At 38.7% G+C, this 27232-nt stretch overlaps 1 protein-coding gene across 1 annotated transcript in view; it reads left to right on the forward strand.

Annotated features, from left to right (window-relative positions):
• The first annotated feature begins 2360 nt into the window (after positions 1-2360).
• The window catches only part of LOC122794317 (class II histocompatibility antigen, B-L beta chain-like), a 378791-nt gene continuing 353919 nt past the window's right edge, over positions 2361-27232 (forward strand). Inside the window, exon 1 of the mRNA XM_044062613.1 lies at positions 2361-2496. Within this exon, the coding sequence (XP_043918548.1) occupies positions 2433-2496 (64 nt within the window). The 5' untranslated portion in view covers positions 2361-2432. The remainder of the gene's footprint in view (positions 2497-27232) is intronic.

Genomic DNA, 27232 nt, shown 5'->3' on the forward strand with positions numbered 1-27232 from the left:
ATGGTGAAGAGAAGAGGGCCAAGAATAGATCCTTGGGGAACTCCAAGTGTAACAGGTAGGCATATGGATAATTTGTCCTGCCATAGAACAGCCTGTTGCCTATTGGACAGGTAGGATTGGAACCATTTCAGCGTGGAATTGCTGAGTGATAGTTTTTTTAATGTATGGAGGAGTTGAATGTGGTTCACAATATCAAAGGCCTTGGAGAGGTCTAAGAAAAGAGCAGATGATAGTTTATTATTGTTTCTGAAGTTATTGATGGTATTAGAAAAGGATAGTAGGGCTGATGTGGTACTGTGATTTGGCCTGAAGCCATGTTGGGAGTTGGCTAGTATTTTATTTTTGGTGAGGTGTTCCATCAGTTGTTTGTGGACACACTTTTCCATAATTTTGGCCAGGGGTGAGAGTATAGCTATAGGTCTGTAGTTGGTTAGCTCTAGTGAGCTACCACCTTTATGGAGAGGAATAATGTGGGACATTTTCCATATGGAGAGGATGAAGGCTTCTGACAAGGTACGGTTTATGATTATGGAGACGGGATAGGAAATGGCCTCAGCTGCTTTTTGCAGAAACTCAGCTGGGAGAAGGTCAGCTGCTAGCTTAGTGGGTTTTAGTTTTTAAGAAGAGATGTTATAGAGGATATGGGTACTGGATCGAAGGTAAATACATGATCTGATGTAGTTGTAGTATTCTGCTGGAATGGGTAGTGGAGTGGGCTGGTTGTTTGTTTGAATTGTGTGGCCAGGGATTGTATAGTTTCTGTGAAGAAACTATTGAATGTGTTAGCAATGTTTACAGGGCACTGTTGTTTGCAAGTTGTTGGAGTGGGGGTGGTTGCCTGGCCTGGGTGCAGGAGCTTGTTTAAGCCTGCCCAGAATTTTTGTGGATTATTAAGGTGTTTGTTGTTGGAGGTGGAGGAAGACGTTTTTTTTATTAACTGATTGAACTACTAAACTGCAACTGGAAGGAAGAGTCATAATAAGTGAAGCATCTCAAGATAGATGCCGTAGAATGAGGAAACACTAACCAATATTAATTTAGCCAGTCCTTTTAGATACATTAGAGTAGTCCTAATAGACACATCTTCTATGTTTGCATTAGATAAATAAGGCTTGATCCTTTACTTCCTGAATCATGTCAAAACTTTAAATCCATATAGCTTTCCCCACATCAAAGTTGCTTATATAACCAGAAATTTCTAAATCATATAAGGTGAAGTGTATTGGTAGGAAGTAAGGACTCTTACCATGTGCATGAAGAAATTTCATTTTCAATGGTTTGCTCTGTATAGTGTGGAACATTTTCCATCTTTACTGCACGTTTATAGAAAATGAGTAGCATATTTTATACAGATTTTTCTTGTTTTACATCTTTGCAACATCTTTACTGGAACAAATGATAAAAAATGAGGCTTTAGAGATTTATACTGAGCACCACGACAAGGCATGCCTCTACAACCACATTGAAACATTTTTCCTGCACTCATCTTTTTCCTACACTCTGGAGTCTTCCTCCATTTATTCATTATTCTGAAGTTCTTTGGTTTCATCTCCTACCATCTGTTTGTTTTTCTTTTCTTATTGCCCCCTGATTAGGAAAAATAATTTTAAAGTAAGGGGATTCATGAGCTTTTCTTTCAAGCTGCCATTTGCTATGATATTAAGATTTATCCCCCCCCCCCCAAATACTACCGAATTTGATTAAAAGCATAACTCTTCTCTATGCTCTCTGTACAAAGTTTTCTTCTGCTAGTTTACTGGGGTGTGGGGATTAATATTTCTTCTCAGAGTAATCCTGCATATGAATATCAAACTATTTGATTTATTACCATCACATTCAACCCCTTCCCACTCCTACATTCTTCATCTTAATAAACTGTGACTTTCATAGTTTTCTTGCATTTATAAACTTGCTGCTTGCATGTGATAGAGAAAAGCTGGCCACAGCTTTTTTTCAGTTTCTGTCAGCTTCACTCATGTGCTGTGTCCAAGTATGATGTCAGTGGGAATGCACATACCTTTTACGACTGCTCTAGGACTTATTATCTTGCAGTGTAAAACAACCTAATCTGAGGACTCTTGTAACAAATCTTGCATTCATTTATTTTTTATTAAGTATTCATCATGAATTGTTATTCAAGTCCTACAAAATGTGCTCTTTGGGCATGATTTCACTGGCAACTGGCGCAAAATAATTGTTTCTGCTTACTGCTTTTGAAACAACTAGACAATGCTTAACACCAGTACTTTTAACATTTAGCCCTTTCATTCAGTAAAGTTGTTTTAAATGAGCTGTGAAGCAACACGCCCATTACTTTGTTAGACGTGATGAATGTGCTTTTGCATGTACTTCCTCTTAAAAACAACTGCAGAGAGTTGGGGTTATTAAAATATTTTAGAAGCGAGTTTATCAGATATAATTTAAACATCACAATGTTTTGGACTCTTTCTAAGTTCCTTCAAGTATTCCTTGCGTTAAGCTTTCAGCTTGCATATGGTATGTAGCTGTATGGTAATTTTACTCGTACATGTTTGTTTTCACCTTCTTTCATATTCTCTTTAAGGTACAGGTTAAGTTTAATGATGCATTTTCTGCATGCCATAAGAACTGTTAATACAAATGGATGATGTTTTCTTTGTTCATGTATTACATTGGTGTGAGGCTTTCTATGACTGGACTTAATATCACAACAGCTGCAAAGCACAGAGGAATTAAATAGAACAAGATAAAATGGCCAGTGTGTTGATAAATTCCATTAAAACGCTTTCCAGCTAAGACAGGCTGTCATATATATTTTTCATTGTTTGTTTAATTCCTTTATATTTAATTTGTGCTAATGAACACTTGCTACCACTATGTTAGTAGAAACTTACTCAGAAGTGAACACAGTGAATTAGTAAATAACTTCATTTTAAATATGTTTTTTGTCAGGACAATTGAATATTTTAAACACATTTGATTAAAAATGCAAGAGAGACAATGATAGCATTTACACAATATAATGAGTTGATTATTATGATATGGGTAGTTAGTGCAAAGGATCAAGGCTCTGAGTTAACAAGCTTCTTCCTGTGGTTTAGGGTTTGATTCTCTCTCCCTTCATTTGCTTAACTGAGCAAGTCACTTAACCAGTGAATTCTTTGGCATAATTGGAAAACTGGGCTAGGCACTTCAATGGGCTCATGGACCACATACCTAGTAACTATCTGTGAATTTTTATCCATAGGCTACGTTGGAATAGATAAGGAAAATTAAGTTAACTGGCACTTCACCTACATGGTTTTATTAATCTTACTGCTTTTTTTTCTGTGCTGAGAATCCTATATAAATGTCTGACAGCAAAAAAGAGGGTATAGACTAGTGACCCCAAGCAAAAGCACCTTGGAAGGAGAGGCTAGCATAATGGTTAAGGTCTTTAACTTGAAGAAACAAAGTCAGTGCAGGGCTTGAGTCTGACCTCTTGTATTAAGCGTGTAATAGTTTACAGACTGATTGCCAAATGTTTAACTATGAACGTATAATGCAATATTTTGCTGGCTTCACGGCTAAAGTTATCCTTGTTAAGCAATTGTAACTACCTGCATATTTTCAACAGAAGATGTGTTAAAAGTGAGGTCAACAAAACACTGTCTTAAAATAATATGGTATTCTGAGGTCAATGCTTAAATGCATGCTGTTTCTAACTATCACCAGAACTAGGGATGAAGCTGTTAGACAATATTAAGTTTTATAATTTAAGCTGTCCTAATTCATGACTTAACAGAAATGTAACATCCTGGACAAAAATGTGGACATTGTTGACTTTCTCATGGGTGTGCCACCATGACATTAGTATACACAAGTAAGTGGGAGGGTCTCCACACAGGGGAATTCAGAGTGTAGCTCCCACACATAAAGTTTTATTTCACGTTGATGATTTGTTTTACATGTTTCAGTTTCAGTAGCATGCCGGCATGTGAGTTTTACAGTTGTAGCATTTTTTTTATTTTATTTTAGTTGTTTTGTTGATTTGTGATTCATATTTTTGATTAATCTGATGGATATTTATTTCATTAATGTGAGTTCTGCTACAGTGGAATGGTATCTTGTCAAACTTTTATGTGCAAAACATTTATTTTGCATGTACCCTTCAATGCAGAAAAAATTATCACACTTTTTTCCCCTTCTGGAATGGTGACTTTTTCATAAAGAAACTCCAGACTCTTTACATATAATGTCATATCCGTAAACTATATATCCCGCCTTGCAACCTGAACTCATTTCCTCCTAAACTGATTAAACTACAGAAGCTTGCAGCCATTTCCTTCCCCTGAGCTGCAGCTTTGTAACTGTACACCACAATTTTGTGAACCCTGTAAAAACAAAATGGTTACAGCAGGCACGCAGGTAGTTCATCAGAGACAGAGAATAACCAGTTTTGGGAGACATATTTCAGATGAGCTGAATGACCTCAGGATACCTTGCAGAGTGAAACAAACTGACTCTTGCATGTTTCACAGTCATGTAGTGATGGAAGATTTTTGGAAGTTCGTAAAACTTACATATTTTCTTCAGCAACTCCTTCTCATACATGGTGACATTCATCCCAACCCAGGCTCCATCAACAATGTCACCACAGACCCCCCCAACTAACACACACCTCCACTCCACACCCCTACTAGTACCCCCAATTCACTCCTTATAGCACATCTTAATGTATGTAATTTAAACAATAAAATCAGCCAGTTACATGCACTGTTAGACATCCACTCATTTGGCATCATATGTTTAACAGAAACATGGCTCAAACCAGCTGCCCTGGACAATGAAATAATCCCACCTGGTTATAATATTTTAAGATCTGACCATATAACCAAAAAGGGTGGTGGGGTTGCAATACTGTACAAATCTGGGTTACAGGCTACACCTGTAGATATTCAACCACCATCACCAAGCAATATTGAAATCCTGATTACTAAACTTCAAATTAATGTTAGTAAATCCTTATACATAATTTGCTCCTACCTTCCTCCAGGCAATAATATTAAAATCCTTGAAAGTACCCTTAGCTGGCTCACTATGTCTTTCCCACAAGAAACCATAGTGCTTGGCAACTTTAATATTGACTGGAATAGTTGCACTTCTGCCAAACCTACCATCCATATAAATTTATATGGCTTTTACCAAACTATTACCACCCCCACCAGAATCCATAAACCCAGTAACAAACAAAGCACTTTAGACTGGATATTAGTAAATACTGATCCCCTCTCATATAATACAGGTATCCTTCCAGATGATATTAGTGACCACTCACTTATATAATTACACAAAAGACCTTTATTCCTAACCAAACCATCTTTATAACTATGCGGAACAAAAAAAAATTAACCCACTAAGCTTCCAATCAGAACTTAAAGCCTGTAATTGAGCACCACTAAAACACTTCCCTCTTGATGAAGCAGTGTCATATTTTAACTCTAAATTCTTGCATATCCTAGAACACCATGCCCCCACTCACACTGTTAGGACCAGGAACAAAACTGCTCCCTGGCTCACAAAAGAGACTAGGCATAAAATGCTTATTAGAAACAAAATCTGGGCCAAATGGAGAACAACTAAAAACCCAACAGATCACCAAAACATTAAACAACTAAGAAACGCCACAAAAAAGCTATACTTCTTGACAAAAAAAAACTTTTACTTCAAACTCCAACAAACCCATCAACAGAATCCACAAAGTTTCTGGTCAGGTATAAATAGATTCGTACACCCAGGACACCCCAAGACACCAACCCCTTCTGGCTTCTCTCATAACTCTTCCAACCAGATTGCTGATGCCTTCAACATCTTTTTTACAGACACAGTCCAATCTCTAGCAAATACCCTACCACCTGTTAGCTCATTTGAACCACCCTTTTCAACTACTTTACCTCCTACATTACATTTAACACCTGTCCCTACAGCCCTCATCTGTGCGCTACTTCAGAAACTAAAACCATGTAAACCCTCAGCTGGCCTGCTGCCAGCGGAATACTTACAAACTGCAGCAAAAATGCTTGCCTATTCCATTTCTATCCTAATAAACAGAGCCATAACTGAAGGATCCATCCCATCTCTTTGGAAAATTTCCCATATTATCCCACTTCATAAGGGGGGTAACTCAAACGAACTCTCAAACTTTCGTCCCATAGCCATACTCTCTCCATTAGCAAAAATCATGGAAAAAATGTATCCACCAGCAGCTACTTGAGCACCTTCTCCAAAATAATCTACTTGCCGACTGTCAGTATGGCTTTAGGCCATTCCATAGTACTACCACTGCACTCTTATCCTTTTATGACTGCATCAATAAAAATAGAAACAATAACAAGCTGTCCTCTGCTCTCTTTATAGACCTCTAAAAAGCCTTCGATATGGTCAACCATCAGCTTCTTTTAGATATTCTTAAATCACTTTCATTAGATACACAGGCAGTCCAATGGTTCAAGTCCTATCTAGAAAATAGACAACAGGATGTCCTCTGGGACAATTACATATCCACTCACCTCCCTATTACCCTTGGTGTCCCTCAAGGCTCTATTTTGGGACCCCTCCTTTTCTCTATCTTCATTAATGATCTGAATGCAAACCTTCCTCAAGCCACCTGCATACAATATGCAGATGATTTTACATTACTCTGTGCTGCCACCTCTTCGCCTGAACTCCAGTCCATCACCCAAAAAGTACTTAATCTATTCACTCCCACACAGAAGTCCTTCCCTATTGATATCACAGTCACATCCAGTAATGGCACTGTCATAGCACCTGACACAACCACTAAACTTTTAAGGATAACAATTGACCATCACCTCAACTTTGACTCTCACATTAACCTAACCATTAAATCAGTCAACAGAAAACTAGGGTTCCTTTACAGGATCAAACCTTTCCTTACTCCTTTAGCCAGAACTACCATTGCGCACACACATCTCATCTCCACACTCCTATATGCCTCCCCCATCTACACTAATCTATCCAAAACTAACCAAAATAAGCTAGCAACCTCCTACCATAACATTGCCAGATTTGCTACTGGCTACCCATTTAGAATCCACCATTGTCAAAATCTTCAACAGCTAGGATGGCTGGAACTGCAAAACCAGCTCCTCTTTCAGCAGCTTACTATCACCCACAAGATACTACAACATCCCAGTAATACTCCAATACTCTGTAACCTTATCACTCCTTACAAGAATCTTACAACCCCATGCTCAGCTAACAAATTACTAGTAACCATCCAGAAATCCAACAATAAATCAGGTGACTGTCTTTTCACTAACTGTGGGAAAATCTTGGAACAAACTTCCCACTGACCTTTCTTCTCTGTCTTCAACACCACTTTTCAAGAAGCACCTAGAATCTTTCCTTAAAACACAATGGCTATGTCCATACACAGACCCTGACTAATAAACTTTCCCTGAGCATTAACCTTCTTAAATGCTTACTACATGTGTAGAACAGGTTTTAGCTGTACTTTTCCTCTCATAAATTATTGAATCTGAAAGCTTTCCATTGGCATGTTTACTTGTCTGTTCTAACGTATCTCTCTTGAGTTTTCTCAACCAGTCCTAGCCTTCTCGGTGTTTAACAATTAGCTCTCTAATGTGTGCACTGTTGTTTCCTATTGAATAACTTCTTGTCTCTTCCTCTCTTGTAACAAAGTAACCACAACTGTTATGTTATGATCACTAAAACTGCCTCTATTGTAGTCTAGTGCTGTACTGCATTTTATATGTATATCATTGTTAAAATTGTAGTATTGTAGTATTATTATTTTTGTATTTTTACATTCTATTTGCTTAAAGGAACTTATCTCCCCGAGCCTCTGCTGAAAATGGACATGTATCCAGTTGGACTAGCCCGGTCAACAAATGTAAAATAAAATAAAATAAATAAAAATTAACAGCTTGGGAAGAAGTCATACAAACTGAAGTCTTACAGACCTACACAGTAGAAAAATATATACTACAATGCAAAATGAAAGAAAGCAATTTGTTTGTTTTTTTTCGCATCTCATTATTAATAATTCCTATAGGAATGGTAGGGTAATTTCATGTATATGTTAGTTCTAGGCTAGCTGCCCTTGTTGGACATTTTAAGCCTTTAAGCCTAGTCAATTATCTTATCTGTAAATCAAACCTTCTACCTTAGGTTTATAAAATAAGCAACTTAACCATTATACCAAACCACAACCCATTGTATTTGTATTTGATAGAGCAGCCGGCATGAAAAGCATATTGTGTGTGTTGAGTTAATGGGGACAACAGTCTTCAGTGTATATCATTTTTATGGGAAGTCTGTGGACCTCTCTGATACTTGTATTCAGACAGGTAAGGCATGTTAAAGAAGAGTGTGGTGGCAAATGACAAGAAAACCATGCAACACTGATTAAACAACAAAGAGCAATAGTCAGAGATCTTAAGACTGTGAGACTGAGATGTGTGTGTGTGTGTGTGTGTGTGTGTGTGTGTGTGTGTGTGTGTGTGTGTGTGTGTGTGTGTGTGTGTGTGTGTGTGTGTGTATGTATGTGTAGAGCTCTGGAAGCAGAAGAGGCATATCATAGATTAAAAAGTACTATTGCATAAAAACTTAACTGGACTACAATTTGGGCTGAGGAAGTACCAGCAGGAGTCCCAGTCCACAGATCCTCTGATGTTTCCATGACCGGATGGTGGTACACTGGAGGACCTCATTGTTGAGGGGGTTGGAGCCTGTGGTGGTGTGGTGGACAGCACCAACTGGGACAGCAAGCCTTGAACATGCTGACAACATTCTTTCACTGGCTAAATCCATCTGTCCAAAGCTTGCTCCAGGACATCCTGAAATAAATCCTGAAACCCTGTTCAAAGAGGCTTGCCAGGATGTCACATGACAATGTGCCTACAGGGCCAGTGATACCACCCTAACTAATCCTGTGACCATATTCCTGGACAAATAGAGGGTGAGCTGTCCCTAAATTGGGATGAACGTGCCTGGGCTGCTCCAAAGGATTTTGGAACATAAATGGGAGAGAAAGAAAAAAAAGAAATAAAGGACAAGAGAATGCATAATTAAAATTTAAAAAGAACAACAGAGAAAAAAGGTGGGGTCTAAAAGAAAAAATACATAAAATAAATTCTCACATTGCGTTACACCACATTCAGTTTCTTACTTTAAAGCATTTTTATTTTATAAATGTTTATTGAAGTAAAACAGAATGTACAGGAAGTGCTAACGCAGACCTTTGGTTGAAACTGCATCAGAAATGCTTATGCTTACTTGGCAGGAAGGTGTTTGCTATCATAAATTTTTGGTGGGTTTACATGTCACAGTCTACTATGCAAACATAATAATCGTATTTGTGCCTGATATGCAATTTGTTTGCAATATTGCCCTGAAAACACTCTTTATAAATACTTACATCTTATAAAATCAGGTAAAGACACACTACTGCACTTATACAGCAACAGCAGACTGGCTCAGCAGAAGAGGGCGCTTAATCCAGAGGTTGATGGATTGAAACCTTCCTCTACTATGCAAAGAGGAGGAAGCTTTTTTCTAGGGGAGTTCCTAGTGGTATAGTGGTTAAAATGTGTTGCCCTCACCCCTCCTGCTTGCAGTAATGTACTAAATGCACTCTAGTGCTTCAGTTACTATGCTGTATTAAATATTTCCCTATTTATACGAATGAAATCAGTTAAACACACACCATTATTTACTACTTTATTCATGCTTACCAGTGTCTTCAACCAGTCTGGCTGCTTGTCTCATATTATTGGAGATGTTTTCCTCTGCTATAAAGGGAAGATATAAGGCAATTCTTGTTTACCTATATTTTACACTTTTTTTCTTTCACCATTACTCATATTACAAGTAGTTATTTGCAAGGCATTCCATTTAGTGCAGTATTTGCTTAGTATGCATTTGCTGAAATATGTATTACTATCAGAATTTTCATACATTGCTAGTCTTCCTCTTACTGTATGTTATAAATACATCGATACACTTTTGGTGGAATTTTTTTAAATATGATTTGCATGTAACAGTCTGCAAATTATGTACAGCAAGAAGGTGCACACACACACACAAAAAATGTAGCGAGTCATGGAGGTTTTCAATTTCTAAGCTGATCAAAAGTGTGGTCTTTGGTGGTTTTCTTCCTTAAGAATTCTAAGCATACAAAGGGCTGATTTAACAACATATACAGAAGTAATACAGAAGTAATAACACTGGTCATTTCTCAGAAAGTATGTGCCAGACATTCACCTGACACTGGAACCCCTACCCTTCTTCCCCAACCTTCACTGTGATTACGAAGTAGTGCTTGATAGAGTTCCACTGTCTTGTATGTGCCTTTAATAGTTACAAACGTTTACAATGATTATATTAATAAATACATTTCTGGCCTACACAGACTGCCTGCATGTATACCCCTCTTCCCCAACCTTCACTCTGATTAAGGAGTGGTGCTTGATAGAGTTCCACTATCTTGTATGTGCAGTTAATAGTTACAAACTTTTACAATCATTATATTAATAAATACATTTCTGGCCTACACAGACTGCCTACATGTAATTGAAATACCCACTAAGTTAATGTAATACTAAATGAAAATATATGCAAATGCAAACATTTCTTTTTTGCTTTCTGTATAAATGCATGAACCATTAGTTTTAGTGTATTCATGCAGATGTATGTCTGTGATTTACAGACATATATACACAAATTATTTTACTCATACATTTGTTACATTTGTATTTTTACAGACAATTATGGTAACACATGCACATTCCATATATTTGAATAGAGAGTCAGGTCTATATATATGCTTTCTTTTGCATTATTTTAATAACATTAGATTTTTGCAGGTACACATATTACTTCTAGCGAATGCCTTCAGTTATGCAACTTTCTTATAGTTTACTTTTTGGAACTATGTTTAACATGACCTAAAACAATAACAATAAATACTTCCTATAGAACTTTGGCCTTCTTGCTACTCTCTAGACAACCCACTGAGCCAGCTGGTTGGGACTACACTTTTGTAGGTTATTGTACCTGTGGCGGAAATGTTGGACAGAGTGGGTGATCCCTGTCAGGAGTAACAGGTGCTCACCCAACTCCTGCTAGATGTCAATCTTTTTCAATTAACTTCCTCTTGTGCATGTCTGGATCTTATCCAGCTATGACTCCTTAAAAAGGTGGACCATTATCAGGGCATCCTTTTCTGACCAGCTTGGAGTGTGGCCTTGTGTCCTCACAAGCGTTGCTATCATTCAAAGTACCAGAATGAAGTAAGTATGAAGAGGGCTATGGTTCACAGGTCTATAACCATTCCCTCTGGGCTGTGTTACCTTAGCTAAGCCTAGATAACCAGCAAGGGTATTACACCAAAAATTATTTGCCACATACATTTTTTAAAGGAATACATTCACATACCATTTATATGGTGCATAAAAACAGTATGCAATCAGCAGTTTTTTGTACTAGTTGTAACATGGGGACAACACAGCACCACAAGTGACATCCTCACTGCTGAGATCAAATCATAAAGCTGTCTCATAAAAATCAACTTGCAACACCCAACTAAACCTGTAACAGCTTAGAACTCTTTTAAAGCAAACTACATCCTACTGTCTGACAGTTTGTCGAAATTCAATGCTCCCTGAACCCTAAGATCACAGCAACAGAATTATTCACAGAAATGTGAATGGCTAAATAGAGGCTTGTCTGCCTATTAGAAATAAGCCCATAATAAACACCAAAAGTAAACCATACTGGTGAAATCCCAACCTTAACAGGGTATATAATAAAAGGAAAAAAAAGTCATGGCCAAGATCAGAAACAGCTAGTGTCACAAAGAAGAGTTCACTTATTAAATTAAGCACAAAACTATGAGGATTCAAGGCCAGTTTCTAGATCAGGATAGCCTCTTAGGCTGACAGCCACAAGACCCTCTTCAACTATGTCTGAAACCTTAAAGGTAACACACAGCAATGTGCTCAATTCATGGTAAATGGCATCACCTTCACTGAGCAGAGACAATCTGCTAGCAAATCCAGCTCAAATCTTATCCCCTGTGAAATCAGTATTAGTTTACTCCCCCGACTATCAGCAAGGTGCAAGTCTTAACAGCACTTGCCAAGGCAAAGAACACTGGCTCAATGTGCTCAAAGTCCCCAACAATATCCTGGGTTGCTTCCCAGATAGCTTAAAACTTAACCTTTCAGGACCACTTGAGTCACTTTTCAACTGCAGCCTGAAAACATGTTACATATCAAGTGAATGGAGGACTGCAACTCTCATTCCCTCGTTACAAGGGTGGTCCATCAACTGACCCCAGAAACTACATATCTATCAGTCTAACAAGTCTTATATGCAAAGCTATGGAATGAATTATCATGGAAATGATCAACAAGGACATTGGCAACCTATAGTCACTGGACCCTCCCAGTTTGGCTTTGTCAAGGGGAAGTCTTTCCTACTTGATCTGGAAGACTTCTTCCAGAGGGTCACTAAGGAAAATGATGAGGGGAAGATGGTGCATACTGTATACCTTGACCTGGTTATGATGTTTGACATGATCTCCCACTTATGTATTTTTGATAAACTCACCAAACTAGATAAAAATCCATACATAACTCACTGGATTGCCATCTGCCTCACAGATAACACCCAACAAGTCAGGATTTGTGAGACTATCCACCACCAAGTGACTGGGCACAAAAGGAACACCTCAGGGATCCATGCTGTGCTTGCTCCTGTTTGGCATCTGCTTTTCAGAGTCAAGCCAATATCAAGGGCCTCTGGCTTATCAAGTTTGAAGACGACTGTAAACTGGGAGCTATCATAGATTCCCCCAATGACACTGACATCCTGCAAGAGGACCTAACACAGATAAGTGATTGGTGCCAAGCCACAGTTTAAAACTCAATGACAATCCATTATAGGGTCCTTTGGGAAAACATACCCACAAGCCAAATACTCCATCAATAAAACAGCCCTAAGAGTTGATCCAGTAATTAGTGATCTTGAAACATATATAGATGGTAATCAGGCATTTGGCCAACACATAGCCAAGACAGTAAGATAGTCATTTTATTGTTGCCCAACTTGTAAGAACGGATATGGCATCCAGGTTCAAGGAAGTTATAATACCACTTTACTTGGACTTTATCAGACACATCGAGTACAGTGCCCCCTTTGGCATGTGCATGATCAGGCATTTGCAACAGCTGAGGAGCAACAGGAGAACCCAGGTATTAACACACTGTCCTACACAGATCACCTTGAGGTCCTATCTTTATACTCAGTCTCCTACAGGCTACTGAAAGGTGATCTATGTCTGGCACATAAGGCATCTTCAGATTCAACCCTGAGGGATTTTTTGCACATCTGCAAAATAAACAGCACTAAAAACACTAGATCCAAGGATTTAAACTTTGTCTGTAACATAAATCGAATATGCTGGTGAGACTGATATGTATCTCAAAGGATCCTTGCACTATGGAATAGGCACCCCATCTAGAGGAAGCAGAGTTCATTCCTGATCCTATTAAGATGTAACCTTGACCATTGCTTCAGAAATTGTAAATTCATACCCAGTCTGGTCCCCATGTCTCTAATGGGCAGAGGCAGACAGTAAGTAAAATATTTCCTAACTAACATACCCCCCAAAGGCCCTTAGCACCTCAAAAGTAACATACCCCTGTAATAGACACCCAGCTTCCATGTGTTGGGGTGCACAGCTAGGCTTATAAAAGCCCTGGTGGTCATTAACCTAGTATATACTGTATAGTACTCAGCTATCCTGAAGATAACCATTAACTCCCAAGAACTCTGTTTACGTGATGTAACTGACCCATCTAGCAGCAATTATTTATAAGCTTTCCACTCTAAGAGAGCAGAAAGTTTGGCCTCTCTTTAGAAAAAGTGGTGTGGCCCCATTTCTCATTTTTTAATAGCATATAAAAAATAAATAAAATGAAAATATTAACACCTCTGCATGTTATCTGATTATCACAGCCTTAATTTATTTTTACAAACTGACCATTGAAGTGGGGGTGGGAAGTGTGTTTGACATGATACACAAGCCATCTGATATGTTTATATCATGACCTGTTAAAGCACTGTACTTCAAGACTGCAGTAATACAACACTGGACAGGTCAACTGAAGACATTTTGTCTTATGTTTGTGACTCTGGTCCATGATTCTGCATGGGCCAGGAACTAGTGTTCCCTGACATGGCAAGAGTACTTTTCCATTAATGGGGCAACAGTCTTCGTGAAACAGAACTGTTGCTGCGAAGCTTGCCCAGAGAAGTACCTAAACTTATGAAGGATCTTTTTTCCTTTCTCCTTGTTTCCCTAATCTGTAAATGCATGTATAAATAAACATTGTGTCCCAGATACCATGACAGCTCACATGGTATTGCAAAATATGCAATGAATATCTAAATGACAAAAGACACTAACCTATTGATGGCACACTGCTTTAAGCAATCCTCCCAAAAGGCATCTCATTTTGTTTAGCTTTCAGCTTTAGCAGTGACTGCAGTTTGTATAATAGGCATGCAGTTACTAAGACCATTCAAAGCCTAGCCAAATAAGCCAATTAAATTACTATGCAATGCAGAAATGTTCAGCCCCTAGAAGGGCAAGCAGGATAACCCATGGAAACATTTATGACTGCCCATCCAGTTTTCAAGATTAACTTAAAAAGAAGCCAGAGTACTGCTTTGCTTGGTATGTAGGAGGAATTATTTCATAAGTGTGGGATGCACTGGTTTATGTCATCATCTCACCAATGAGTCTTATTTATTTGTTGATGTTGATATCAGCTGATACGGGTGTTATAGAAGCCATTGGTTCTATGTAAGAAGGTTTAATTGGTCAATGTCTTCATCGCTCAAAAAAGCAAGGCAAAGGTGATTTCAAATGGGTCAGTATAAGACTAATGAAAGGGTTGTCAGTTTATTTGAGAGCTCAGGAACTTGAGACCGGTGATCACTTTAGACAAAAAGCCTTAATGCCTCTCAAGCTGTACAAAATGTTCAGAAATATATATACTGAAAGGAGTGTTATATTCAATAATATGATTTATGAGGGAAAATAAAGGGGCACTAAGACTTCTTTATTTCTAGAGGAAATGCCTTTGGAAATTATTTGAGTCAAACCTAAGAATTTCTGAACAATCATGGAGAAATAAAAATAGTGAGACTTTTTCATTTATCCATGTTTTTTTCAAGGTGCTTCTCCCTCCTCTGCCTGACCAATACCCTCTTTCTCTTCTTAGACTCAAGACCATTATTTCCCTAGATGTGGAGAGTTCACAGAATTCCTTGGGTGAGAGACATCTAGAGAAGATACTGTTCGGGCAGACTTTGGGATGCATCCTGGCAATGAGAGCATTTCTGTGCTTGTAACCCCACCACTGGGTGGAGGGGGTATGCTATGTACACCAGTGCAAGGACTGATAATGACCTTCGAGTGTGAGTACCAAACGTGCAGTCACTGATGAAGGTTAACATCACGTGGTGACTTGGTGAGCTGAATACCCATCCCTGGATACCTGTCCTGCTGTGCTTCACCCTCCCGCCAGAATGAGCACACCCTTCCTCTCATGCCAGTAAAAACAAGTGCCAGAGCCACCAATCCAATACAGTTCAACAAGACCATAGTCAGGATTTTATCCCTGTATGCCACTATACTGGCTTAGTCAAATCAGAATGAGTTGTCTATAAGGTGCCCAAGTCCCTTTTGATTGTATCTGGTCTGTCATTTATATACCTTGAAGTAGCAATATGTTATTTTTTCATTAGAACTATACTTTGTTTCTTTGCATTTTAGCTTATGTCCCTTGTTAGTGCATGAAGAAGAGACATAGACAAGCCATTGCTGAAGTGACTATGTGTTGAAAGGTGATTTGACAATTGAGTTCAGTTTGTAGTCATCACCAAAGTTAAATAACAGCATCTATACTGCATAATCGAACTTTTAAACGTTTGAACGTCATATGGTTAACACCGTATGATCGAACTTTTAAAAGTTCGAAATTGTAATTAAAAAAATAAACCAAAGAAAAAACCTACCTGAACAGATTAAGATGGGGTCAAGCCCCCGTGCACCCCCAACCCCCCACTCTTTAAATATAGCAACTGCGAGATCGCACTACAGTGCAGAAAAGGGAAATATTCCCTTTCCGCACTGTACAGAGATCTCCGTTGAAATGTCTGAACTTTTAAAAGTTCGATCATATGGTGTCGACCATATGATGTTCAAACTTTTAAAAGTTCAACAACGTGATATAGACCCAAATAACAGCAGGCCTGGAACATTAGATTGGATATCAAAGATAAAAATAATGAAAAGGAGTGGGGACCCCAACACTTAGCCCCATGGGACACTCCTGCTAATGTTTTTATTTTCAGAGGAATCTCTGTCAAGTCAACCAATTAAGTATTCAACATACAACATCATTATTTAATTAAGTTTAGTAAGCCTGTTAACACCATTACTATACAAGGATGAAGCCCTACATACATACAAATATTTCAAGCATGGGCATTAATGCCCTTCTAGCTTGCCAATATGCCAAAACACTTGTTCCCATAATAAGTGTCCAGACTGTTCTTAAAAATATCTCAACTTGTACTTGCTTTAATGCAATTTGGAAGTCTGTCCATGCATCAGCTACTCTGTCAGAAATCCAGTTAGTACACTTCTCATTCCTATAGAATCATCTACCTAGGTCGTCTGATGATTCTCTAGTACTTTTTGATAATCCCAAACATTCCCAGAGGTAGCTGTCTCTAAATGCCCTATATACCTAAATAAGATCTCCTCTTAGACATCTATAAGAGACACTGTACAAGTTCAGATATTTTAGTCTTTCAAAATAACTTAAATTTTCACATCCATGGATGCCCATGTTACATTTCTGCTGTACTCTTTCCAGTTTACTCATGCTTGTTTTCTTATATGGTTTCTATATTTTTATTCCATACTCAAGTTTGGGTCTAATGTAACTAACAAACAATGACTTCATTATTTTTGATTTCCTAGACTTTATAAATCGTTTTATACAACCTATAGTTCTATTACTATCATTAACCAATTGGTTGACATGATCAGAAAAACTCATAGTTGAATCTACCCATATAGCCAGGTCCTTAAATGAGTCTACAGTTTCAATCACTGTGTGCTGTGTCCTGATTATGACCCAGGTAATCTTAATTCAATTACTAGTTTGTGAGTCTCCTGAGGTTGGCTAGGGAAAGATCTTGTTTGTTTCAGGAGGAGGGTGTGGAGGCATGTAGAGTGTGTGAACACCTCAAGACCCCTGGTGCTGATACTGGTCTTTGAAAGACTAGATGTAGTTGCAGTAGGTGGACAAGCAAAGACAGAAAGAAAGATATGCACCACTATATAAATTGGGCGATTTACCTACTTGTGCAATTTAATGCCCACCTCTGACACTAGCTCAGAATCTCAGTAGAAGGTACCATGTCAACATAGACTGGTCAGAACATATGTCTGACCCCCCTAACATAGCTATAAATCTCAATGGGTTCAGACAACTTATCACATACCCTACTCATATTAACAAAGCTGCTGGTACCACTACCATCCTTGACTGGATCCTCACTAACAACTTTTATCTCTATCATAACCCTCACACCCTTTCAGACTCCCTCAGTGACCATCTTCCCATTCACATCCAAAGATACTCTATCCCAATACCTAAATCCCATTTTTACAGAGACTGCCATAAATTATCTTCTTTCAATGCTGACCCATTTAACTCCACTCTTACATCCATTAATTGGTCATTCCTTCACCACCTTCCCCTCAGCAAAACCATAGATGCATTTAACCAAACCTTCCTCAATATCGTAGACTCAGTTGCCCCCCAAAGTAAAATTAGGATTAAAGCCAACCATGCATCTTGGTTATCCAGAGAGACATGCTCCCTCATGCACAAAAAGAGACAGTATTTGGAAAGCCTGGCAAGGAAACCAAATCCTCAACCCTACTACAAAGCTACAAAGAGCTTAGAAACCTCACTAAAAAAAATGCGTGCATCAAGACAAGAAAAACTTCTATAATCCAACTCAAGCCAATCACCTCTCAAACCCTAAAAAACTCTGATCCACCATAAATAAAATTCTACACACCAGCAACCCCTCTATCCCTAGCCCCTTTCCAAACAACTCACCTCTTGACACAGCAACCCTCCTCAATAACTACTTCATCGATACTATCCAAAAACTAACTCACTCTGAACAAAACACCTGTTCATCCCACCCTATCGCCCCACCTTACAAAAAGTAATATGACTTCTTTCTCCCTTAAACCTGTTCCCACCTCCTATATCAAATCTTTTCTCCATAAAATTAAGCCTTGTTCCCCTCTCAGCTGACAAACTACCCCCTCTCTTCCTCAAACTAGCAGTTGACTCCATTGCTTTGCTCATCTCTATCCTAATTAATAGGCCAATTCAAGAAAACACAGTTCCTAACATTGAGAAGTCCTTCCTTACCATACTACTCCACAAAAGAGGTAACTCCATAGACCCCTCTAACTTCCACCCAATAGCCATCTTATCTCCTGTTTCAAAAATTCTAGAAAAGTGTGTCCACACTCAACTCCTTAACTACCTATCCAGGATAACCTCTTAACCCCCACACAACATGGTTTCCGGCCAACTACAGTACTGCTACTGCCCTCCTTTCTTTCACGCAGACTGTTGCACAGGCCAGAGACAATAACCAACTTGTATCATGTTGCTTTCTTGATCTAGCCAAAGCTTTCAATACAATTTCCCACTCTAAACTTCTTTCAAAACTAACTGATCTTAATCTCTCTCCTGCCACAGTGCAGTGGTTCTCCAGCTACCTCTCTAATAGACTACAATCTGTCCGATGGCTTACTTAATGCTCCCCCTTCCTACCTGTAAATACAGGGGTTCCACAAAGCTCCATCCTAGGCCTCCTATTCAATATCTTTACCAACAACCTTTATTCTGCCTGCAACCACTCTACTCTTATCCAGTATGCTGATGACTCAACACTCATCACATCCTCAGATAACTTGTCTCAGCTCCTTTCCCTTACACAGGACACATTCAATTCCATCAAAAAGTGGCTCAACGAAAACCAGCTTATCCTAAACCCTAAGAAAACTAAACTTTTACTCTTCCTTCCTAATACACTCTCATTTCATAAACCTACCTTCTCCATCTCCTCTCCCGATAATACTATCATCACTGCAGATCAGAATACAAAACTCCTTGGCACTATTATAGATGACCGGCTTAAATTTGACCACCATGTCCACCATAAAAGAACCAAAGAAGACCCATCAAAAGTTAGAACTATTATATCGTAACAGAAACTTCCTTACTCCTGAAACTAAGCTATCCCTAGCGAGAGCATTTCTTCTACCTGGCCTTCTCTATGCTGCTCCCATTCTTACAAACCTTCAAACCACTTTAATCACCCAACTAGAGCAAACCTATAATAAAATTGCAAAATTTGCCACTAACCAACCCTACAGATCTCGCCATTGTATTTCATTAAAACAACCCAATTGGCCTGAATACTCTGATCAACTACTTTTAGCACAACTTCAAATCACTCACGCCATCCTCTACAAACCCAGAGCCTGCCCCTCTCTCTCAATACTAGTCTCATTGTATACCCCCACCAGACCAGACCTCTCACATGCTCCGATCAACAACTACTTGCCATTCGTAAGCCTAACAAAAACATAGGTAAATCCCTATGTATATAACCGCAATGTGTCCTTATCCTGGAATAAACTTTCTTCTAACATTAGAGTATCTCTAACAGTAACCAATTCAAAAAGCAACTAAAACTACTCTTTCTTAATTCACGGACCTGTCCATGTCAGGAACCTACCTAAAATCTCCACCCCTTCCCAACCTTTATGTACCTCATCTGTCTATCCACCTGCCTGTACAGTTCTTCTATTCTTCCCTTACTCTTCCTTCTCAGATATATTGTCTCTACCTAGGATATTCATATCCTATTTTCACGGTGGTGCAGTGGTTAGCATTGCCGCCTTACAGCAAAAAGTTCTCCAGTTCAATCCTTGGCTGGGGTGCCTTCTGTGCAGAGTCTGCATGTCCTCCCTGTGGTCATGTGGGTTTCCTCCAGGTACTCCCATTTCCTCCCACATCCCAAAGGCATGCTTTAGGTGGATTGGTACTCTAAATTGACACTAGGTGTGTGTGTGTGTGCCTTCTATGGAAGGGTGGGCGCCGGGCTGGCAACTTGACACCGTAAAACTCCACTGCCAATTATGAGCAGACAGGTGATCCACTGTGGCAACACCTAACCGGGAAAAAGCTGAAAGAAGAAGATCTTCCCTGTATATACAGTGTATTTACATAAATCTAATCTGAGCTTCATACTACTACACTATACTAGTACTAAATCTCCAACTGTACTTTCACTTAGGCTATTTCCACCTACACAGTCCTCTGATTACTGAGACTTAATCATAATTTTACACTGCACTCATTCTAGAGATGTTTTCCCAGATGTAAATTGATGCTGTATTCACACAGTGATACCTACTACCTGTTAATTGTAAACTCAAAACCGCAACTACTATGTATTGTTTTTTAGATATCATGTTTTTATTGTACTTGTTATAAATATATGTATTGCAGATTTTCTCCTCGGGTCTCCACTGAAAATGGGCTTCTGGCTCAGCTGCACTAACCTGGTTAACAAATATCAAATAAATAAAATAAATAAATAAAAGGTTGGTAGTTCTTAAAGTTAAAACCCCAGATGGCCACAGTATGTTATCAATGGCTTATCTTCTCCTCTTCCCCAGTTACGGAAACCTGTAGACTAAGAGATCTTTGTGTCTGAAGGGATGAGTCCCACCTGGCAAAAGAACATGTCTTGGGCACCTCCCCAATTTACTGGCCCCAGGGGAAAGAAGGCACAGTAGGGGAAGGCAGCAACCAAAAATCAAAAGTAGCTTCCTAGCAATTTTGTTAGTAATACATGCATGGAAATGTTACAATATGCAGTGTGAATGATGTGACCCTTTAGTGACCTTTTTAATGACGTCTACAAGATTAAAGATACAAGTTCTTCTCATTCTAAAATCAAACTGGTTTGGTTCAAGGGCAAGGAGATTTCCAAGATAGCATAAATGATCTTGGAATACAGTGAAGTATGTGCTGTTTAATTACTGTTACAGGAGATTTGTTTAACTATGTCATTTTTATGATTATTTGGTCTTTATTGTTTTAGGATAGGGTAGAGCATATCATATAGGATAAATTTTATTGTTGTTGTGATTCATTTAGGATTTAATATGCCGGGCTGCGCAGTCCAAAAAAAGAAAATCAGTTTATATGGAAATAAATAGCTAGATTACTGAAGGTAAAGCCATATGTTATTTTGCATTATAAGAACTTCTATAGTTATAAGGAATGTGCTAAATTATTTTATATTTGTTAAACAGGAAAGTCCAATTGGGACAGAGCACATTTTCATCAGAGGCCTGGGGAGAAACACTCCAGACAAATGTCTTTGGAATGTAGGAGGAAACTCACACAAACACAGGAAGGACATGTAGATTCCACACAGAAGGCACCACAGCCAAGAATCAAACCAGAGAACATCTTGCTGTAAGGTGACAATGCTAACCACTGCACCACTGCACTCCTAGATTAGCGGACAGTTCAGGGTGGCTAAAGGCACTACACATAAAACAACTAAGAAAAGGAGAAACATGGCACTGTTACACAAGACTCATTTTAGACAAGGACAGTTGGTCAGACTGAGAGACATAGAACAAATTACAGAAGGCTAATGGGTAGGGATTACTGATTGCAGTTGCTCCTGTCAAAGCATGGATAAGTTATTTTCCTTGGCAAACATCTGACATGTTACTACATACCACAGTCTCTTTCAGTGAATAACAACATACAGATAACAGCTTGTAAACATGCACGCATCAAGTACCATGCGTTGCGTTACCCATGCCATTACTTCCCTGAAGATTAGATGCATGTAGCCTGTCTTAAGCCTGAAATCAATGTACGACAGAAAACTTGCACATGAAGCACATCATGTCCCAGAAATGCAACAGCTATATAACAAGGCAATACAAGCAATATAATGTCCAGCCAAGGCAAACTACATCATATTGCTGTCCATTAGATACCATGTGAATCCATATGTGTACATTTACAATATAACAGTAGTGATAATATGTATACTACAAATATCCACAGCAGTGGGGACTAAGTATTTTGTTGGTGCACCGCAGACACTTGTGAAAATTCTCACAAGATGCACTGGCCAGTCACAGTAGAGAGGGTAGTCAGGCAATTGTTATCACCAGTGATGTGTTAAAACTATAATGAGGTGCAGAAGAGTTTATGGTAATAGAGAATAATGTGTACAGATGACCTTTCATTCCTGAACTTGTGCCATGTCAGGCCACACTAGTTCCTGGCCCATCATGGACCAGAGTCACAAACATAAGACAAAATGTCATCAATTGACTGCCCAGTGTTGTATTACTGCAATCTTGAAGTACAGTGCTTTAACAGGTCATGATATAAACATATCAGATGGCTTATGTATCATGTCAAACACACTTCCCACCCCCACTTCAATGTCAGCTTGTAAAAATAAGTTAAGGCTGTGATAATCAGATAACATGCAGAGGTATTGATATTTTCATTTTATTTTTTTTTTTATACATCGGTTTTCTGGGAAAGTCCACTAGACACAGGTATGCCTTTCTAGAGTGACCCAAGAGCACTGTCTGGTTAAGGGACTTGCTCAATCATACAGGAGGTGGAAAGACTCAAACCCTGTACCTTGAACTACAGGATGCAGCTCATTAACAGCTCAAAATCTTAATCCTCAGTGGTAGTTGTATTTTTGAATACATTAAGACTTGACTATTTCCAAGTACTATAATAGCTGAAGGTATTTGATTGTGCTTAACACAAGTTAAGATCATTAGGCTACAACATATGTATATGTGTTTTTGGTTGATGTATGGCGTGCCACATTTGTAGACCACTGATAATTTATTGCTATAGGATGAAATATTAAAAATACCCTTGCATTTGAATACTTTTCTTATGTAGCATGTGGTGGTATATGACACTGCACTTTGCAGTTGGACATTGGGGGTATATAGACAGAAATGTGGCATAAGGTTTTTAAGGGGCACAGTATAACAGGTCATCATTCACCTCATAAAATGGTCTGCAGAAGTGCAGCATGAATCTAGACCCACATATGTAATCTACTTGCCCTCTGTTTTGCCTGTGAGACTGAGTACCCAATATCCTCGAACACAAGTATCACAGCCTACTAGATCCACTCCATTTTTTAACTTTTCCAAATATTTAGGGTTCTTAATTTCATGTAAAAAATGAACCCCATTTCTATGTCAGAGCATAATCAAATTTCATGAAATTAGTATTACTTGAGTCTTTCATATTTGCCAAATATGCTCTTCTCAGCACCCAAAATATATCAAGATTTACCACCTTCAGTAGTTTATACTGCACTACCTTTCTTAGTATCTTACTAATATGTGCTTGCACATTCTTTATTTTTAGCTAATTTCCCCTTCTATTACTAGAACTATATGATTCTACTTGTTCAATGTTGCTTGCAAGTCTTGATATGTTACAACTTTATGTATTTCATTATGCTGGCCCTACGGTCCCTAGGTGCAGCTATCCTTAATTAATACAGTTTTGTCTCACTTTCAGTTAAAATTTCTGGTTTCTTGCTTATGTTGTCTTAATGGTATCAGATGATCCCACCTGAATCTATGTATTACTTCTTCAAGTTCAGTAATTATTTGTACTTAATCATCATATTGTAATGTTGGATCTGTCTCTAAAGTAATACACTTGTCATCTTACTGTGCCTTTCAGTATACAGACCCTCAGCTTTAAGTATATCATAGTTTATGACAGATATAAAATTGCTTCTAGTTCTGTACAGCAGAATCTACTTTTGTGTCTAGTTCCCATTTTTTTCTATAGATTTTGGGAACCAGCAGATACATAGTTCACTCTGATGAGTTGGCATTAATACCCGTTTATATTTTAGTTCACATTCGCTTTTGCCAAGCCATTTAGTCATCATATTTTGATCAAAGTGTGGTTATTGTAACAGTTCACTGTATGTGACAATATAGGGGATGTCTTTCCAAATTCATACTGTTGATTGTTAGCTTTCTCATTATGTGAGGTAGTTTACTTTTGTGGATTATAATATCCATGAAAACCCTATAAGGCTGTGAAGTACAGGTTGGGAGGTTGGCATAATGGTTAAAGTGTTTACCTTATAGACACAAGGTGCAGGGTTTGATTTTGACATGGCGTGATTGGCTAGGCTTATAATAGCCAATATGGGCAGTTAGCCTAGTACTAATCTATGAACCTAAGTGCATAGTTTATTTCAGACATGTTATTTGTGAAGCTTAAAGTAATCAAAGTCAGTAAACATCATAAGGGAAACCTAATATGTCCCTTTCTGGCTAATGGAATTAGACATGATTTCTGTTCCTTGGCTAAAGAAGCCTTGAATAAAAATATATCTAAAACTTGTCTTAACTATTATTTGGCTCTGGTACCTCAAATGAACTTTGTAGTGATGCAAAGTTATCCTTTTGGAAGTTTTAACATAATAGTGTGTGTGTGTTTTAAGTAATGTGTGGGGCAGGCCCCTCCCTGTCAGCCATTTGGCATCACTGAACATGCAGAGAAATGCCTTGCCCTGGCACCTGCACCACAGGACTTATCCATGGTTTGCTTGCTCCATTATAAGTAAGGGTATGGCATCCAGGTCCAAGGAAGTTATAGGGCTGCCTTATTTGGCCCTCATCAGACCCATAATTAAGTATAATGCCCCCTTCAGCATGTACCTGATGAGACATTTGCAACAGTTGGAATGTTTACTTGCTCCACTCTTTTCCATATTTCTGACTTCTGGCAATCTAATTCATTTATGTCCTTTAAGCTATATTTGTGAGTCATGGCACTATAATAATTACCTGGTAAATGACTTTGTTACACAATGTACTGCTAACAATTATGATACCATTCATGATCACTTATTACTACTACCACAGGCACATAGATGGTAATGCACAGACTGCCAATACATCATGGTTAAAAAGCCACTCTGTGCTTAATATGAACAATAGCATTTCTTTTTGTCAACCATGTCCCAACCTGTCTGCTGACTGCATGACTTCTAGAAACTATGGAACATCAACACCAACATCAAAATATGAAACAAAATTAATATCAGAATATCAAAGAAAATATCAGACTTCCAATGCTAGCTTCATGGTCAAACCAAAAATGCTATGCATGTCAGAACATGGCTCAGTCCTCATATCATCATTAATGAATTCCTGCACAATGACCATTTGTGTTAATGAAATGATCATGCAGATAAGCATGCAGATACAATTGTCATACTGTATTACAGCCTTTCTACCAGACCCTTCAGCCTCATTTACAAAGGAATACAATGCAGTAGTATTCAAAATGACTTTCAGTGATGACATGTACCTCTAAATGTCCTGTCTTCATATTCCTCAAAATTAGACAAAGTAACATGTGAATCATGTGTACACGCCTGTAATAACTGGCTCCTATATAAGGCATTCATTCAGTACCTGCGGGCAGCAAACTATAGTCAATCTTGTCAAACAAAACAGGCAATGAAACAGCAGTAAATTCAGAAACAAATCATTTTTACAAAGTGCAAGCCTCTTGCACCCCATGGGGTTCTTTACTTCCAAGCCCCCTTTACATATATATGCAAACTTTAAGGTCATAAAACCACAGGGAAAGTAGATACAGCATTAAAGGGGAAAAACGTTGCTTGCAAAGTTGTGATCTCATAGTGCAGCCAAACAATGTAAAATCATTCCAGGGCTCACATTTTGGGGAGTTAGAATCAAAGAAATAGACTTTAGGAAGTTGTGGTTTCAAAAATGTAGGAATTTATATAAGACATGTAACAGAAAGTGTGTTAATTATGAGTATTATCAATGTAGGTTCGTAGGTAAGTGCTAGGTTATCTGCCCAAGGGCACCTATAAGCCTAGCCAGAATGTGTTGGCTTTCGCTGACCCCTTAGATTAGTTCCCTGTGCTTCTGTCCAGCAGAGCCATTAGTTCCCTGTGCCTCTGTCCAGCAGAGCGACTGCAGTGATCCCTGGGGTAAATTTTCTGTTTCCAATCCACTCATCAAGGTTTCTCTTGAAGAGTGTTAGTGAGAGGCTCTGCCTAATGTACATTGAAATTCTGTTCCAAAGCATGGGTAGTCTCTGGGACAGGAATTTATCTCACCAGCACATCCTATTTATCATTGTGGTGAAGTTTAGATCCCTAGAGTGTGTGGTTCTTGGGGATTTGTTTCTTTTTTAGGTGGAGCATGTCCATCAATTCTGGGTTGGACATGGCCTTGTGTGTCGGGCAGAGATCACCTCTGAGTAAGTGGTATGCAACCAAGTACAGCTGGAGTTTCTTTAGTTGGGCTGCATATGGCATCTGTTTGAGGCCAGTAATCATCTTGGTGAGGTACTTCTCTGGTCTTTCTAGCTGTTGCAGGTGTCTTGTAAGGTACATCCCAAATGGGGCATTGTACTCTATGATGGGTCTGATGAGTGATGAGTAGAAGGGCACAATAACCTCTTTTGTTCTAGATGCAAACCCTTTTGTGATTAGGTGGGCCACATAGAAGGATTTTCTAACCACCTTGGCATATGATTATCAAAGGAGAGATTACTATCTACTTGGGTCCCCAGATCCCTTACTACATTTTCTATTTTTAGGGGACTACCACGTATGTGGTAGTTCACGGGTACTTTGTTTGTTCCAAAGGTGATGACTATGCACTTTTTGGCAATTAGCTTGAGGCCATGATTTTGACACCAGGTATCCATCTGTGAGACCCTTTTGGAGGATGTCTGTATCAGCCGGAGAGTCGATTATGGCCTCCAGTTTGCAGTCGTCTGCAAACTTGGTCAGCCATAGTTCTACTGTGCTTGCCTTTACCTCTGGGAAGTATATACTGAACAGGAGGGGACACAGGACTGAGCCCTGGGGGACACCACTTGTAACTGGTTTAGAGTCGGACCTAGAGCCTGCAACTCTCACAGTGTGGGTTCTCTCCATGAGCCAATTG

The sequence above is a fragment of the Protopterus annectens genome, chromosome 2.part1 (assembly GCF_019279795.1).
Source record: "Protopterus annectens isolate FY-2018-M chromosome 2.part1, PAN1.0, whole genome shotgun sequence".
NCBI lineage: Eukaryota > Metazoa > Chordata > Ceratodontiformes > Protopteridae > Protopterus > Protopterus annectens.